This window comes from Epinephelus moara, chromosome 3, assembly GCF_006386435.1.
Source record: "Epinephelus moara isolate mb chromosome 3, YSFRI_EMoa_1.0, whole genome shotgun sequence".
NCBI lineage: Eukaryota > Metazoa > Chordata > Actinopteri > Perciformes > Serranidae > Epinephelus > Epinephelus moara.
In genome coordinates, this window is record NC_065508.1 from 12,027,918 (window position 1) to 12,045,890 (window position 17,973).

Genomic DNA, 17,973 nt, shown 5'->3' on the forward strand with positions numbered 1-17,973 from the left:
GTCCTGGCAAGAAGACCTCTGTGGATAATTTAGCTCCTGGTTAAAACTTCCTGAACAATGAACACTGAAGGAATTCTAATCGGGAGACGTTCCAGCTGGTTGCAATCTCTGATCCTCACAGATAAATCAATCCCCCTAAATCTTACACACTGCTCCTTTTTGAAACAAGGAGAAGTACATTTTTATCATTTGTAAGTTTCGAAAAGTTTGGATAAAGCACAAAAACATCAAAAAGACTGGAAATAATATTGTTTAGGTTGAAGATTGGTTTACATGTATTGCAGGTTTGTGAAAAATTTGGAAGCAGCGTGATCTTTTTTCGACAGCAATTACCGAACATCAGAAAATCAGTTTCAGAATATTTTCATGTTAAAATGGAAAATGTGTTGTGACACCCACTTCTTGTTGTGTGTCTTTTGTACATGTTTGTCTACGTGTGTTTACGTGTGCACACTCAAAACGTTCATGGCTTCACAGCCGTCTTGCCAGCCTATACATGTCACACCATGAAGTCTCCCATCAGTGTATGTAGTCAACGTGGCGTGGATGTGCTCCTCGCCTCCTCTGCTGTGTCTGTATGTTCTGTCTGTACATGTGACTGTATTCAATATGTTTTATATTCTGTACTATAGTTAATCCTACTGTACCTGTAGCATGGCTCTGTTTTTTGGTTCTACAGTTTGCCCTGTGCATGATGGAGTGTGTGTGTGCGTGTGCGTGTAGCAAGCAAGCTATTTTTTTACACAGAGGTGATTTACGGTATGAGCCTGTTTGGGTGCTATCGTGTGTGCCTATACTCAGTTTTCCTGAACACTGTGACAACTCTGGCAAAACACGAACACATTGAGCGAATGGAAGAGACAAAGATTTATCGTCATGATTGTTTTTTTGTTGTTTTTTAAAAATTGTTTTTAAGTTTTCCATTTTATGAATTGGACTGAGACGTGGAGACATGGTGGAGTGGAAAAAAGTAACAAAAAAAAGTTGATGCTCTTTTCTTCATAACATAATAATGTCTAATATTCAATTTGAGTTTTGTAATATTTGTATGTACGTATGAAAGTTTTGTAAATTTGTGATCGTATGCACGTTTTGGCATATGAGTGTATGTATCTAAAAAATTTATGCTTGTTTCTTTTTGGTTTTGTTTTGCATGTAGATTGCCGTTTAGTTTCTTTTGTTTAAACGTTTTGTTTTTCCTGTTTATTTTTGGGACCATGTACAATACTGTATAACGTGGGCAGGATCTTGGACCTCATGCTACATTGATATTATATATGAATATAAAAACATGTTTTCCCTATGGAGAAAGTTTTAAGTTATATATCGCCTGTACACTTTGGGCTGCCTTTTAGATCTAACTGTCCACTGTTTAAGATAACAATGATGATAACGGATAAAACATATTAATGATGAAGAATTATGCTGATGAAATAATAAAGATTCTTAATAAATCTTATTACATTTACAACACATCTTGCTCCTGTGTTTATTGGGCTTGTGTAAAAAAATACAGACATCATTTAGTTAGAGCTTTTTTATTTAGATTTTCTTGACTTTCTCGCCCTCACGAAACAGTAAATTAAAAATGAAAAAATGCAAAAAGACACAAGAATCGAATACAATTGACTCAAGTAATGAAACATAAAAAATGCAGGTTACAAACCAAACTTTGACATCACTACAAAGACCCCTAGATGGCAGTGTTACATCTTTCTCAAGGTAACTAATGGAATTAAAGTAATTTTAGCAGCAGCGCAACTCAAAAATTGGGTGAAGGTGAATTGGTCTTCAGTGAGTTGGTGGTAGGTGAAGTGCATTAAAAGGGGTGTCACGCCCAGCACTGACCAACAATGTTTTCTCTCTCTCACATTTTAATTCTTTGCCTTGAGTTTTGAGGAATGCTTCTTCACCTCGTTGGTCAGTGGTCTGAACATTTCAGGGGGTTTTTTTCTCTCTGCTGTTCTTGTGCCGACTGTGTTCTTGGTACAACAGCAAAATTTAGATTTGTCACATAAATAATTGCAATGAGATGTAAAAAAAAAAAAAAAAAAAAAAAAAATTGCAATCAGCTGCAAAACGTAAAAGGCATGTTTTCCCTGGAGTATCTTTAGCGCAATATCTTGTGTGAATCGACACCATGAGATGGGGCAGATAGTGGCTGCAAATGATGCGCAATTTCCGGTGCTATCAGCAGCTGCAATCGATTCTGTGAACTCGCCTGTGAGTATGTGATGACTTAAGGCTGGAACATGAATCTCCTGGCTGCATGTGAACACACAAGCATGGGAGTTTGCGTGGCTGAATCTTTTATACTTAAACAGAGTTTGAGTGTAAAGTCTGCTTGTTTTTTTTTCTTTAGCCTTCTGTCAGCCAAGTTGGATCAGCCAATCAGCTCGGTTGACACTCAGGTCTGAAATGTTGCTGCTTTCCTTTTATTAAGTTCCATCTTTTGCTCATCACGCATTATAAAACGGAGCCACCTCTGCGTTCCTGGGTGCTCCTTGTTTGTCTCCTCTTCCAGGGAATTATGGAGGGGGGGGGGGTCAGAAGCCACCTCTCTGGTTGTGCTGCATGTGCTCCTGAACCCTCTCCAACACCTCCTGCATCCTCCGCAACTACAGGGGGGAATACATGAAGTGAGTGGTGATCGCCTCTTTGACCGAGTGAATGAACAAGTGAGTCGGTGCGATAAATGTACCTCTTCGTCTTTTTCAAAGATGAGTCGCTCTGTCTCGGTGTCACAGGCAGCCAGCGGCAGAGGAAAATCTGCTTCGCTCTGGTCTCGATGCTTCTCACGCAAACTAAAACCCAGATTCACACCCACAGACACACAAAGAGAAACACAACCTGTGTGAGCATCTCAATTATCACAGTTAGTATCAGAGTGCACGTCCTGCATGGATTTATTGTTCTGTATTGTATTTAAACCTGTGAACTGTATTGAACTTATGGGTACTCACAAATACAGCAACTAAAGAGACAAAATTTTAGTGAGTCATGGAGAGATTAAACCAATCAATCAAAGCCAAACACTGTAGGTAAGAAGTGGATGTAGCCACCATGACATCACTCTTTGGTTTGTAAGCTACAGTTTTGAAGCCTTGAGGATGGCATTTTGGACATCGCCATCTTGTTTTTTGGGTTAGAGGTGACCATATTTGGATGCCAGGGTAGAGCTGTGGAGGATACACATTACTACGACTGTATCCTGACTAACAGGCTTTCATGATAGCTTTGCCATATAAATTACTCTGACTCTCTGACTCCATTATTGTACAAAAAATGAACATCATCCTGTGCTGAAGAACACTTTAAACTTGAGACCATAAACTCATTAGGAGAATGTGTCCTGAGGTAATAAATCAAGTGAGGAGTAGGGTCATTTTCTTACATACTTCGTCCCCTGCTGGTGGTTACAAGGGATGCAGGTTTAAGGCACATCTGCATTGGCTTCACTTTTCAGAGGCAGAAGCTACATCAATTATTTTATACGGTCCATGAACAAAGCATGTGGGTGTGCATCCTGACTCCACCCACCTGCGTTTCCTCTCCTGCACCACCATGCGTGTCATGTTCTGGATGCACTGGGCCCTGAAGTTTTCGTAGTGTGTCTCTGCCGTCACATCCTTCAGATCCTGCATGTATATTGTCACCAGCATGTTCTTCAGCAGCAGGAAGTCAGAGTGAGCCGGGTTTTCCACTGACCATGCAACGACAACGTGTTACCGGATCAGACTGTTTTTTTTTTATCAAATAGCACAAAAGTAATGCATAAAAAATAAAAAAATATACAAAGACACAATACAAGCTCTTTAAAAATAAGTAAAATTACAAATAGAACTGGAAAACAAACAAAAAATGTATTTTGTGTGTAATACCTTCTACAAAACCCCAGGGATAGAAACGACCCCTGAACTTGCGACCTTCACTCTCCATCTGAACATTACTCCCAATCACTGCAAACGGGATGCTGTCCTGCAGAGAGAAGCAAAAACAATATACTGTCAGTCTTTATGTAGATGAGACGGCACATTTCAACCAGGAGAAACTAACTTCCGAACCTTGAGTAACTGGTCGTGATTTTTAAAGTCTTCGTCTTCATCTGAGTCACACTCAGGAAACTGGTAGATGTTGATCCCAAACTGCTTGATCTCCTCTCTGATCTAGAGTGCATGAACACGTTGAAACAATCAAGTTTGAGATAAAAAGGCAGGAAAAAAAAAAAAAAAAGAAATCTTGTGTAGAATGTTTAGGATCTCATACCTTCTGCTTCTTTCTGTAGACCTCTGCTTGCGTCAGGCTGTCAGCTTTGGCCACTACAGGAACTATGTTGACTTTTTCATGCAAGGCCTTCATACACGCCACATCCAGAGGTCGCAGACTGATGTGTGATAGATATTGGACAACATTTAGGTGAGGCTGTTACAGTACTGCTTCACTGGTTTAGCTTCATGTGCAGAAGTTAAACATGTCAGCGTACCCGTGGCCAAATGGAGAGATGAAGTAGAGGCAGCAGTGGACTCTGTTGTCCTGGATGTTCCTTCTGTTCAACCCGCTCTCATCTCTGAAGTACTGTTCAAACTGCTGGTCGATGTAGTCTTCTATTGGCTTCCAGCTGATGCAAACATACAATCTCTGTGAGTTAAACAACAACCTTGGCGGACAAATGACAGTTTATAATGTGAGCTACTTAAAAAAAAAAGCGTATTCAGTGTGCTTGTGATGCCATGAGTTCAAGTCTGTTTTATGACTTTAGAACTTGACTATACTCAGACCAGTCACCAGAGGAAAATGTCGACATTGTATGTTTCTGCAAATCATCAATGTGTTAGATCTGTACGTTTCATACATATCATATCAACATTTTTAAGGTATCCAAACATGAGTTTTTTGTAGTGAACCAGTGCTGTTTTTCCAGCAGCTTTCCAGGCATGAAAAGCAGTTGTTTTTTAACAAGACATCACTGCTTTTCTTGCCTGGACTGTGCCACCAAAACCAGGCATCTTAAGCCAAAACATGATCTTTTCCTAACCATAACCAGTTGTTTTTTGCGCCCAAATCTAACCACAAGTTAACCACAGCGTTGTTCAAACATATATTTCAACATTTCCAAAACATAATAGCATATGTAACATATTTGTGGTTTGCAGGAGTCTACAATGCTAACATTTTTTCTGGCATTTGGGTTACTATGCTTAACTTCCAACCATGTCCAATAGAGCAGCAGCACATGTTGACAACCTCACCTTTCTGTGTTGTTGACAGCGTCCCCAAACCCTGGTGTGTCTATGATGGTGAGCCTCAATTTGATTCCTTTCTCTTCGATGCTAATTGTGTGTTTGATGATGTCGACTGTTTGATCGATCCGTTCTGCAGACACACACATGCGCAAAGTCATTAAATCTACACGGGCAACAAGTTAACAGTGTGTGAGTAAAGGGGTCAGAAAGTCATGACAGCATCAAATTTTGCACTAGTTTAATGACAACTAATAATGTTATTTTTTAGAGAGACCATTCAATTGCATCGTCTGGTTCCACCTACTTCCCCATTTCATTTACATGGGCCACATGTAAATAAATAACAGAACTAATCTCACCTTGTGCATTGGGAACCTTCCTGTCTTTGTAGAGGTCAGTGAGGAACAAGCTGTTGATTAATGTGGATTTACCCAGGCCAGACTCCCCTACGGAGAAAAAGAGACAATTTCGACTCTTGAAGTAGCATGAGCAAAACATAACACCCAACTGTGCAATATTTGTATTCCTCTAAGTAATTTACTCAAACATTTAGTTGCACAACAATTACAAAAAAAAAAAGAGTACTTCTTCACATATAAAACGAGATGACACAACACTATACCCCTAGTTCATTTTAAATCATGATTGACAAATATAGATTTGAGGGCAGGTATGGCTCTAATCTTCACTGATGAAGGCATTTCTTAGCATCGTGTCTGATGTTATCAGCTAAAACTTTCCAGACCTTTGTATATGACGTGTCTTAAAAAAATCTTGCCTGCAATACAAACCCCTTTTAGGAGAGATATTACATTCAGTTATGACAACAGCCTGTAAAAGTATCCTAATTAGCCGACATATGGGAGGACTCACCTGCCACCATAAGCGTAAACGCGAAACCTTTCTTCACTGTCTTTCTGTGAACCTGGTTGGGCAATGTGGCAAAACCCACATACTCCTTGTCTGGATCCTGCAGAAAGAAAACACAAACATTACATGTCTGTATGTACATATAGAGTATTTTATGTTACAGAACAAAACAGAAAAGTCTCTTGAGCTTATGTTAAATACAGACATCTTCAGGCATCTAACCAAAAACCAATTTAAAAACCCTTGACTTTGAGACAAGAGAAAGGGGCATGCTAATATGTTAACTCATTTTCAGGTTTAAGGACTCATCCCTGCACCACTCTATTGCTTATAAGTAAGGATTGTGGGTGTAATTATTGAATTGTTAATAAAGTGAGTAATAATACTACGTTACAATAATGGCGACGCATGATAGTCATAGTAACAGCCATCTCTGTTGTGATGTGACCTTGACACGTCACACTCTGACCCTCATCATGATCTGCATCCTCTGCATCACAGGTCTATGAACATTAGTGCAAGGCATCACAGGGTTTGACCCCATGTTCCCTCTACAGCAAACATTACACTTTCATCTTCAGACCTCATCGAAGGTTCAGCGAACACTTGCTTAACCATACTGACATGCAGCTCTGTTTTAATCTTTTAAGTTAACGTCTGACCTCCATATTAACTAGCTGTTTTTTGCTTACATTGATAGTGTACATAAAGCAGCTGCAAACATTTCTAAGGATATTTGGCATTAGAGTTAAGGGTTTAGAAATTTACTAGGTAATAACGAAACAGGCCATTTCTTGAAAATTTAGATGCTGAAACATGTAACTTAGTAATTTAGAGTATCTTAGTGGCTTCTCCTGACACAGGCTCTGGCACACAGAAACACACCTCTGGAGAGACATAGGGGTCAAAGCGTCCCCAAGGGCTGTGTGGACGTGAGGCCGGGCTAAGTGGACAATCCACAGACACCTGAGAGACGAGCTGCCTCCTCAGAGGCGGTGGGTGAAACTCTCTTTCTGTTCCCGCACGACTTGGTCTATGAGGGACTGTTGGAGAGCCAGGAGGGTGGCAGGGGATGGGACGGGGCAGGGAGGGAGTCCCAGGGAGGCTGGGCAGTCTTCCGTTGGTTGCTGTCCCAGGTTCCTCTGCCTCTTGGTGGACTGGTGCCTGGTGCTGTTCGCCAGGCTGAGAGACGGGAGGGAGATCCCTCATGGCGTATGGAAAGTGAGTGTCCTCTTGGTCCTCAATGGACAGACTGGACAACTATGACAGGAGGCAGCAGAGTTACACATGCTTTTATACATTCAGAAGTCTCAAAAATATAAATCACTATCAAAAACACATTGTTTCATCAGAAATAAGTCAGTTTCTTATTTGGAGATTACTAAATCCTGATCTGTTTCTCCTAAACCCCTAAAGCTCCCCTACTATCATATCAAAATTTTTTAGTGACATAAAAGATTTCCGCTGCATTTACGCAGTGTTTCATTTTTTGTTTCAGAAGTGAAACACAGCATAGATGTATGTGTATGGAAATCTTTTCTGCTAGTGTGGAATCATTGATGAATCCAAGATTAAGCAGTGGGTGTCTTGCAAGTGATTGTTCTTTCCTATTTACTGATATGCTTAGAAAAATGATGGCACAGTAAAAGCCGATTACTTTGGTCTTGAGTCCAAACTTAAGGACAGACAGAAAGATAAAAACAGCACAGAAAACTTAAAATCCTCAGTAGATCAAACCAATAAACTAATCACAGAAAACCATTACATTTTATCTTCCTTTATGAGCAGTTTAATTACAGGATTGTTCTTCTATGCAGGGCAATACAAAGTCCAGATTTTGGCAATTCCTTTTCCCCTCAACTAAATTCTAGTATTCCTTCATTTATTGTATGTTTACTATAATTTATATCAAACATAGATTGTTGACATGTAACACTGCAGGTATAAAGACAAATATTAACTAAGTGGTTCTCAATCTTTGTCATATCAAGATCCCCTAAACTGATAAAAAAGTTGCCTCAGAGACCTCCATCTCAAAAGAGATGTTAGATATTATTAACACCAGAACTCTTTAGTTTTCAGCTACAGTTGAGGAGATGCATGAGAATGTGCAACCAATAATCAGCATAGTCACTCTTATGACTCTTACTCACATTGGGCTCATTGATACAGTGAATTAAACTGTGAAATACTAACTGGCTGCTGGTGGCCACAGTCAGGATTACGCTCTCTAATTACAATACATGATAAGTCTTCTGTGTCTTCCATTTGTAGTGGCTACCCTTTCTTTGCTGATTAGCCCTGACCTGTGATCCCATTATACCATTACAGAAGCCTTCATCCATCTGTCCAGACAAGGTGGGGAGATGAACAACAGACAGTCTGATGCTGGACATTAAACACTAGGGACAAACTGGATCTACTAACAAGACTGAAGTAATAATTTCTAAAATGATTTTTAAGGAGCATCTTTCAGTATGGAGCTAGGGGATTAAAATATTCATCAGGGCCATGTGACTGACCATGCCATCCACAACTGCTTTGGTTTCCTCACTGGTCATTTCCTCACAGAGGGCCTCCATTTGCTACCCTGTGCACTTTGGACAACCAGGCCTCCACACCTGGTTTACAGGAGATACACTACAAATGTCTTCAGTGCTCACACCGTCCTGTTGACCTGGTCTGAAGACAGCAGAAAGAACAACAAAGCCCACAGTGCTGCTGGCCTGATCAGGGTTCATATGGTGTCCCTCTACCTGTCAGATCTCATTACCCACAAAGCTTTGCAACAGGCTTAACCCAGCTTCTAAGGCTCTGACAGAGTGGGGGGTTGGAGATTAACTCTTAACACACACACACAAGCTATAAACACTATAATTAAAGACTATCCTACAAACATGTCTTACCTTGTTCTCTGAGAAAGTAGCAGCTTTTTGAGCAAAGGATGGCATTTATGAATGAGGGGAAAAATAGTTTGTAAAAAACGATGATGAAAATGTGTAACAAATGTGTAACAAAACTTGAAAATAAAATGCAGCACTAACTAGTAGGGAAAATAACACTAAATGGCCTATAATGTCAATTTTTCGTCCATAGTTTGTATCACACACGTGTGCAGGTCAATACTGACAGAGGTCAGGTGATAAAAATACAATAAATAAGATGCAAAAGGGTCAGCATAAATACAAGAACACGAGTGCTATACAAAAACATTAACCCCTATATTATTATTATAATATGTTACAGTGATGTTTCAATTGGCTGAGCAATTTCTAAACATGAACTACTGGTTATTACAATAAATCGGTGTGTTGAAAGTTGTATATAAATTAAGTATTCAGTGTTTCAGACGTACCTCTCTTACCGCTGCGGAACCGAACCGGAGACGACATGTGCTCCATGATGCCAACAAGCTTAGAGGCGGACAGTGGATAAACTACAATATGAGTGATGCCGAAAAGCCAAACTATACAAAACCTAATAACATGTGATGTATTGCATGTGAGTCCATGTATTGACTGAGCTCTGATGGGGTGCAGTCTGCTCAGTCTTGCCGCTCTGACGAGGCTTTAATTACACTGAGAGGAGAGTGGAAGCAGGCAGAGTGATATTAGCCTGACAGCTAAGTGTTGTAACTCCACTGCAAGATGATAACATCTAAAGTTACTACTACTACTACTAATAACAATAATAATATTAAATATAAAAAAATGAACAATAAAATAAAATAAAATGTGAATTTTCAAAAACGGCTGTCTTACCACTGCATTTCTCATGATAATAATTAACATTATGCTATAATGGTTACCTGAAGTTGGCGCTAGTTTTTGTCTCTCACTAGGTTCAGCTAGCTAGCGTTAGCCCCGAGCTCCCGTAGAAAAGTTAAAGCCAGCTGCTGTAAGTTAAGCGGCTCTCTTTCCCATGTAGTTAGATCAGAGGCACATCTTCAAGTACCCTTTATCAAGCAAAACCTTAATTACATTTTAAAACTCTTCCAATAAGCCACAGTAATAATTAACCTCACCTTAGTGTAGCACGGAGTAACGTCAACGGTCAACGTTTTCTGAAACACAAACGGCTAATGTTAGCTGACCTACAGTTGACTACAGCCTAACAGCACAGTGTTACAAATCAACTGCAAGATGATAACAACATCTAATGGTACTAATTATAATATTAAAAAAACATTTCCCAAAACTGCTAACTCACTGTTGCATTTTTTATGATATTAATGAACATTATGCTATACCAAATTTAAGCTAGTTTTTGTCTCATGTAGCTTTAGCTAACCAACGGTAGCCCCATTCGGGACTGTAACGTTAACTTACAAGCTCAAATAGAAAATTTCAGGAAGCGGCTGTACGAGGCTCTCCTTCTCCAGTAGTTTTATCAGAGGCATATCTTCAAGGTCCTTTCACTTGTAAAACCGAAATGAAATTGTAAAAACACTTTCGATAAGCCTTAATAATAATAAACCTCACCTTAGTGTAGTTTCTCGATGTTATAGATTGAGTTTACCACGGAGTTATGTTAACGGTTAACATTAACGTTTTCTGGCAGACACAAACGGCTGTTAGCTAACCTCCAGTTGACTAACGTCACACCCTAACAGCACACTGTTACAGCTCCACCACAAGAAGATAACAACGTCTAATATTAAAACTACTATTACTAAGTAGAATAAATATGTTAATAATAATAGCAATATCCAAAACTGCTAACTCACTAACGTTACTGCATTTTTATGACTGCAAGGATAGTTTCGGATGGAGTTTAGCACAGAGCAACGTCAAAGGTTAGTGTTTCCTGAGACACAAACGGCTAACGTTAGCGAACCTTAACCCAAAGTTGATTAACACAGCATTACAGTTCAATGTTACAACTCCACTATAAGATGATAACAACATCTAATGTTACTACAACTAATAATAATTATAAAATAATAATAATGATAATTTACAAAAACTGCTAACACACTACAGCATTTTTTATTAACGTTATATTAATTAGCAGTAACTTATGCTATATCAAATTTTATCTAGTTTTTGTGTCATGAAGCTCTAACTTAGCTAGCCATCGTTAGCCCCGGTCGGGACTGGAAGAATCTCCCACAGTAACGTTAAAAGTTCAAGGAAGTGGCTGTACGCGGCTCTTTCCTGAAGGTAGGATGGTTAAACTAGATGCACATCCTTGAAGTCGTTTTTCTTGTAAAACCGAAATGAAATTGTAAAACACTTCCGAAAAGCTGTAATAATGATAAACCGCAGCTTATTGTAACTGTTAGCTTCTCGAAGTTTCGGACAGAGCGTAGCATGTAGTAACAGTAACGTTAACGGTTAACGGTTTCATTAGAGACACAAACGGCTAATGTTAGCTAACAGACAAACAAACAAACTTCATGCCTTAAAATGGCTTATATGTAACTCTACACCTTTGCCTGATTTAATATGCAGGGATCTATAAATACGCAAATTACTGCTCCAAGTAGTATGTTTTTCTGTATGCAAAAGCTAACGTTAACATTAACATCGCCCTAGTTTTCTCTTAAAAAGCAAATGCGATTTTTGCATTGGATTTTGGATTATTGCAGAAAATAACCTCTGTGGCAATCAAAAGTTTATGATACTTACATGTTTGGTCCAGCAAGAAAATCCTCACAAATGAACACCAATTAACCACACCATGGTTGCATGACTTCAACCGCCTTTTTTAAGACACATGAGAGCTTAAAAATTAAGGAGTGGGGTATTTACTTATGTATTTTATGTTGTAGAACAAGACGTAACAGTCTCTAAACACATTCAAAAAATCCATTGACTTTGAGATGAGGGAACCAGGAGTGCTAAAATGCCAACTCATTTCCTGGGTCACTCATTACTGGCCTGTCAGACTTTGTACACATACTCCCATTTAAAAAAAAAGGAAGTGGTTTCAAGTTAAAATTATAATACAGTGTTTGTTCAACAACAAAAAAACAACTTCTGTTTTTTTATTCCTTTAAAGGTAATTGTGACTGATAGTAATAATTGTGTAATACTGTGCATACCGTGAGACTGTGATCTTTTCTAAGACGGTTATCTTACTGTGAAAATTTCCTACCGTTGCAACCCTAGGTACACTGCAGGTCCAAGCTGGAAATGCTCAGCCATGGTGTTGACTGCTTAGTTCAATCATGATAAGCCTTGTAGCCTATAAATATCACCATATGGACCAATTGTCAAAAAGATCTAAAATTAGAAACACTTATATCCATTGATGAATTTCAGGGCATCACAAAGAATGTGGTGACAGAGACACATGCTTGTTTTTCTTGAGAGGCCACTATGTTTGAATATTTATCGTTTTATTGTGTTTTTTTTGTATTACATGTTGTATTCATTGCATTTTAAATGTGTTCTGATTAGCTGCTACCTTGGCCAGGTCTCTCTTGTAAAAGAGATTTTCAATCTCAGTGGGACTTCCTGGTTAAATAAAAGTTAAATAAATAAATGGATATGTTAACAAGGTTAAAAGCTTGATTTGTCATTGAAGGGGGTCAACTGTTGGCCATCTTCCATATTAAATTATAAAGAACTGCCCTAGAAGAGGACTCCATTTGATTATAAAGTAGGAGAGTATTCTTATAAAAAATGCTTCAATGCTAAGTAGTGATTTAAATTTAGACACATTAGTTTATATTTCTCTTTATTAAGTTACAGTTGTACTTGTATGTTCACAGCTCAGTATGTTAGAGGTGCTCTGAAATATTTCAACAGAAAATATGCAAGGCATTCAGATAAATAATTTACCAGTGCAGTGTAGCTTAAAGTATAAAGTGCCATGTGATTCACAGATTCTAGACTAAGCTGACACTAGACCTCAACTGATAAATTGGCCGGCCAATTTTAGCTTATCACCGATATACTAATATCATCATAGATGTTGACTGATAAGTAAAGAGAAATTGTAGCACAGAAATGCCAAAGACATGTCAGGTAATTTAGGAACAGTGTCGCCATTACAAAATCTGTCCACCTGAAAGCACTGACAAACTTTGTGGAATTTAAAGAATCCTTATCAAAAATGTTTGTTTCTGTCATGTGCTATTTCAAAAAACAAATTCCGGTCAACGCAATTGATACTTCACTCTGAAATATCAATATGTGTGGGGCTCTTATTGAAACTACATAAATACTGGTTCACAGAGCAATATGAGGCTAATCTTATGTGCTAGGCAGCTGTCATTGAATGACATACAGATCATGTAAAATGTCTCTGCAGGTTTTCCATTTATTAGTCCTCCACATACACTTTAATGACTCTTTCACTTCTCTCTCACTTGTTTGAAAAGGCGCAGAAGTCTTTAGAAAGTGTTTTTATCCCTGAAAACTGTGCTTTGTCGATTTGCCCTGACTTGGCCATCAGATTAAAGCAGTCAGAGAAAAGAGCTGTCCTCTGTGGAGCTGTCCCACAGTGCTCTGCACGTCCTTCTGAGCCTGTTAGACCGGCCTGGCTGTGAGTTGTTTAGCTGCAGCTGTTGTGATGGCTCATCCTGGGCCTCCTGCCCCGAGGAGTTATTACGTTCATAGGTTTCAGACCCAGTCTCACTTGAGTCTGTGCTCATAGACCTGCAACTTGTCTGGCTTTTGTCTTGTGAGTGGTCGTTACATTCTCTGCTCAAACAAGAGTGGTTGTGTTCAGTCCTCATGTCATGGTTGTCATGTGGGTGCTGCTCTTTGTCCAAATGGCTATCAGGTGAGGTGAGGTGATCAGACTCTATGTGGTTATTTGCATCGTCCAAATGTTGCTCGGGTTCGGGGCTCTGTGTTGAACGGTGTGTTTGTTCATGAGAATCACAGGTCTTGTCTTGGTTGTGACAGTGGTTTTGGTGGTTGTGATTCTGCCAAAAGGCTCTGCGGAGTTGCTCTATCTCAGAGAGCAGAGGCAGGCCGATGTCCAGGTGCATTAGCAGGTTCTCCAGCCACTCCTCCAGCTTTGAAAAGGAAGGACTGAAAGACAGAAAGTGGCAGTGTTACGTGCTTTACTGCAGTAGTGCATTGATTAGATATTAAGTCGGCCATTTGCACTGTATGTGGGCTCATACATCTGTTACGGTACAGTCAATTTGTACACCGTACAACTGGCTAGAAAATAACCTTTAAGATTCCCCGATTATAGTAGTAATGGTAACAGATGAATAAAATATTGTTAGAAATTTCCTTTACAATATTATACAGGATTCAACGGTAACGTTTTTTTTGTCACTTGCCCGTTTGGGCATGCAGTTCAGAGATCTACTCACTTTGTCAATTTTTACTTGCCCCTATAACATTTTTTTATTTATTAGGGGCCATCCAGTAACAACAAGGACTAAAGTTAACTGTCGCGTTTAACAATTTTCTTAAAGTAAATGTCAAAAACAACCCTGTTTTATTATCCTTGCTCTCAGACATGTTGCAAACTGTGCAATGCATAGTTGGAGTTTCGCCTACTTTGTGTAATGCCACTCAAATAAACCTCCGTTTCCAGTATAATTGAAATGCTCTCTGGGGCTTAAGCTCATTAACTTTGTCTTTACCTGCCAGTATTTTCTCACAAGTGCCTGAACAGTACTGCACATTTGCAACTCTCAACAGAGATGAGAATGAAGCGAGATGACTCATTTTTTAGCTTCTCCCATCGTGAGCTTCAGAAAAATGAAACGTTTCATTTTTTTACCACTTAACCAATTGAGCAAGTTAAGTAATGGTGGTTGCTAGATGTACTAGCCCGACATGACATTTTTCTGGTCAGTCGGTTAATCCTCATTGTTGAGTCCTGTTATACAACCAAAGCACTAACCCTTAAATGAAATGTTATTAGTTACATTTTAAGTAGTGGTGGTGGCATGGTTGTTCTGTTAATTGAAGCGGAACTGGAACGAACTGAATAATTAAAAAATATATGAAACAAAATATGAGAGGTGCTTGGTCTCAGTCTAATTTATCAAAATGTTCATACATATTGCTCATATTTTCCTTTATTGAAATTAAGTCCAACACCTGTGTTGGATTTGTGCAATCATACCGTTTATCAGCATCCATGTCACAGCAGAGGACACTCAGTGGTAGGAAGGCCGAGGGGCACTGTGGAGGGTGGTACTGCTGCAGGAAACCAGCTACATTCAGCCCAAAGTCGTTCGTCCGGGGAAGGTAGTCAGGGTCAGCATTCACTCTACCTATTACCTTAGGAGAGATAGAGATAGATACATTGCTTAAAAATTGATAAGATGCTTGATTAATAAAAAAGTAGGAATAAAATTGGTTGTTTTTGACATTTACACAACATTTTAACTCAGGAGTGCTAAATATGTTTTAGGAATATCTTGCTCTGCCCATATGATGTTCTTACCTCACATATCATGATACCAAATGAAAAGATGTCCACCCGTTCATCATAGCTTTTCCCTGAGAGGAGCAGAGGAAAGATTGGAAAATGTGAACCACAGCTTTACTATCCATACTGACTCATGCTGGAGATGTAGCACATTTTCAGGGCGTTGATACTAGATCTGTTGTAAGACCACACATTCACACATACCCCCACCCTTCCTTTTTTTGTGCATATTTTACAATATTGCAGCACTTATGGTATCAAGATGCACATGAGGTTAGTTAAAATGGTTCAGAAACTTCACATAGAGTATTAATACCCGTGTTAAAGCAGCATGGTGTACGGCATGTGAGAAAGCTATTCTCAGCAAACGGTCTCTCACTGGAAATTATTTAATTAACAAAAAAGAATGAAAATAAAGAAACATTTTTTTGTATGAATGCATGTATAAATCCAACGTGAATCTTCACACCTCTGCTGCGAGGTCTCACGTGACTCAAACAGCCTGAACACATGATCAGAAATACAGAAATGAGCCTGTGCAATTTGTATATCTCTTTGCCTTTACTACTGGCAGTGCTGGAAACAAATAATGGGCTATGGGCTCCCAGAGAAACATAAACACTGTCAAATTGGGTTTAGGTGCCCTGGTCCTGATTCATTCAGAGATTTGCGATCCCCTGCTATTACTGAACCTTGAAACCTTATGTACCCACCATTAATCATCTCAGGAGCCATCCAGTAGGGGTTTCCTACCACGGTGTAGCGCTTCCTCCGGTCAGGCCTGCGGAGCTCTGACAGTGTCCCCTTCGGAGGCCTTTCCAGAGAGGATGTTCTGCTCTGATTTCTCTCCTCCCTCACCAACCGGGCGAGTCCAAAATCTGCCACCACCACAGACTGGTTCTTAACAATGAGAGATAGAAAAAAAAATGTTTAGATTTATTGGTTATGTTATGTTGGTCTGTTTTTCTTTTTAAAAGTGTAGCAGTTGTGTTTAGTATTTGTGTTTCTCAAAAAGTAGAACACATTTCCCATAAACTTAATAGCTTCTTTGATGGCCTTGGAATTTCTAATGTATGCAACAAGGAAAAGTTAACATAAGATTTAAACTATATAATTACAAGAGTTTGATTTTAGTTTTAGTTCTGTAATTTTAAAACAATTAAATACAGACACTGGCTATAGCTAAGACTTAAAAAGTATTAATAATTTTGATATGTTTAAACAACTTTAACAAACAAAAGATGCATATAGGTTTAAAGCAATAGATAATACCACTGTCAGGGTTTTCCTGGGTATATAAATGTGTTTTTGCTTGTTCACTAGCTGTTTTGTTCATTGGTCTTTTCTAGGTAAAAACTATAGCTATATAACACTTTATAACTAGATAAAAGATTTCATAGACTTGGAGACAGTTGTCGAAAGCTGACCATAGTCTTATTTTTCACAGTAATTCCACAAATTTCTGACTTTTAATTAAGTAATTAATAATTGATGCAACACAGTCTGGAAATAGTCACTTTTGATGTGTGTGTGTTGTACAGTGAGGAATATCTGGTGTGTGTGATGTGACTACTTGTTTACCTCTTTGACTAGGCAGTTGTGTGAGTTCAGATCTCGGTGGATAACATTCATGGAGTGCAGATAGGCCTTAGAGGGAGAGATGTTATATACGTCAGGGAAAGTTGGTGCCAGGTTAAAGAAGGATTTTGGATATTAACCCTGAAAGACTCACCATTCCAGCTGCAATGTCTTTGGCATAACCCACTCTTATATTCCATGGAAAATCCTTGTCCTGCAACAACAATAGTGTGATGACCAAACTGTACTCTGACAGTACTCACAGTCTGAGAATCATGAAGAGCTTTTTTAACGTACCATTTTTGCGATGGTCTCTCGTAGAGTTCCCCCTTGGATATATTCAGAGACAAAGTTTATTCGTTTGTCTTTATAAAACAGACCAATGAACTTTAGAACATTGGGGTGGTCCAGACAGCGCATCACTTTCACCTGTGCAGTGGGAGAGGAAACGTAGTTATACAAATGCCTCATGTCAATTTAGCAACATGAAGATAGCTCATGGGTAAGACAGTGACCTAGTAACCCTCTTGGTGAGGTAAAATGGGTTTAAAAGTGAAAACAATAAAATACAGCTTACTTACCAAATTGCAACATAAAGTTGGCTTCAAATGTCAAGAGCACCAATCCTACATTAACTTAAGCCCTATTCGCAGGGTACCAGTATCACCTGGGGAACTCTGGTAATTTGTAATTTGTTTGTGATCTTAATGCTGTGCGAATCTGCCATGTCTTTAATTCAACTTTACTAGTCCATACCCATTGAGTGCACAGTTGCCCACGTACAGTTTCACACGGTGTGTGTTTGGGATACAGGTCATAGGAAATTGCAGATTAAATAATCAACTGAACCCATTAAGAAGAGCAATGTATTCAGACAGAGTTTTTGTGAATTTGATAGTACGATTGCTTTATTGAAAGTACAGTAGTA

At 38.9% G+C, this 17,973-nt stretch overlaps 2 protein-coding genes across 4 annotated transcripts in view; both read right to left on the bottom strand.

Annotated features, from left to right (window-relative positions):
* Positions 1 to 704: 704 nt before the first annotated feature.
* Positions 705 to 9,764, bottom strand: LOC126384105 (septin-5-like). 3 transcript variants are annotated; one of them, XM_050035017.1, is made up of 14 exons: positions 9,469 to 9,764; positions 9,020 to 9,042; positions 8,636 to 8,795; positions 6,999 to 7,373; positions 6,117 to 6,213; positions 5,603 to 5,689; positions 5,250 to 5,373; positions 4,484 to 4,618; positions 4,267 to 4,384; positions 4,065 to 4,166; positions 3,882 to 3,978; positions 3,541 to 3,703; positions 2,702 to 2,804; positions 705 to 2,618 (listed from the first exon to the last, which is right to left on the bottom strand). In XM_050035017.1, the coding sequence occupies exons 3-14, from the start codon at positions 8,693 to 8,695 to the stop codon at positions 2,547 to 2,549; spliced, it is 1,533 nt and encodes a 510-aa protein (XP_049890974.1). In that variant the 5' UTR covers positions 8,696 to 8,795; positions 9,020 to 9,042; positions 9,469 to 9,764; the 3' UTR covers positions 705 to 2,546. The 3 variants fall into 3 exon arrangements, with proteins under 3 accessions (XP_049890974.1, XP_049890964.1, XP_049890982.1); XM_050035007.1 differs by lacking the exon at positions 8,636 to 8,795; XM_050035025.1 differs by lacking the exons at positions 8,636 to 8,795; positions 9,020 to 9,042.
* Positions 9,765 to 12,797: 3,033 nt separating this feature from the next.
* LOC126388279 (LIM domain kinase 1-like) overlaps positions 12,798 to 17,973 on the bottom strand; it is a 12,093-nt gene continuing 6,917 nt past the window's right edge. The window contains exons 9-15 of the mRNA XM_050041305.1: positions 17,343 to 17,474; positions 17,200 to 17,259; positions 17,049 to 17,114; positions 16,181 to 16,367; positions 15,483 to 15,538; positions 15,159 to 15,316; positions 12,798 to 14,101 (exon numbers count right to left, since the gene is read on the bottom strand). Coding sequence (XP_049897262.1) covers positions 13,528 to 14,101; positions 15,159 to 15,316; positions 15,483 to 15,538; positions 16,181 to 16,367; positions 17,049 to 17,114; positions 17,200 to 17,259; positions 17,343 to 17,474 — 1,233 coding nt within the window. The 3' untranslated portion in view covers positions 12,798 to 13,527. The remainder of the gene's footprint in view (positions 14,102 to 15,158; positions 15,317 to 15,482; positions 15,539 to 16,180; positions 16,368 to 17,048; positions 17,115 to 17,199; positions 17,260 to 17,342; positions 17,475 to 17,973) is intronic.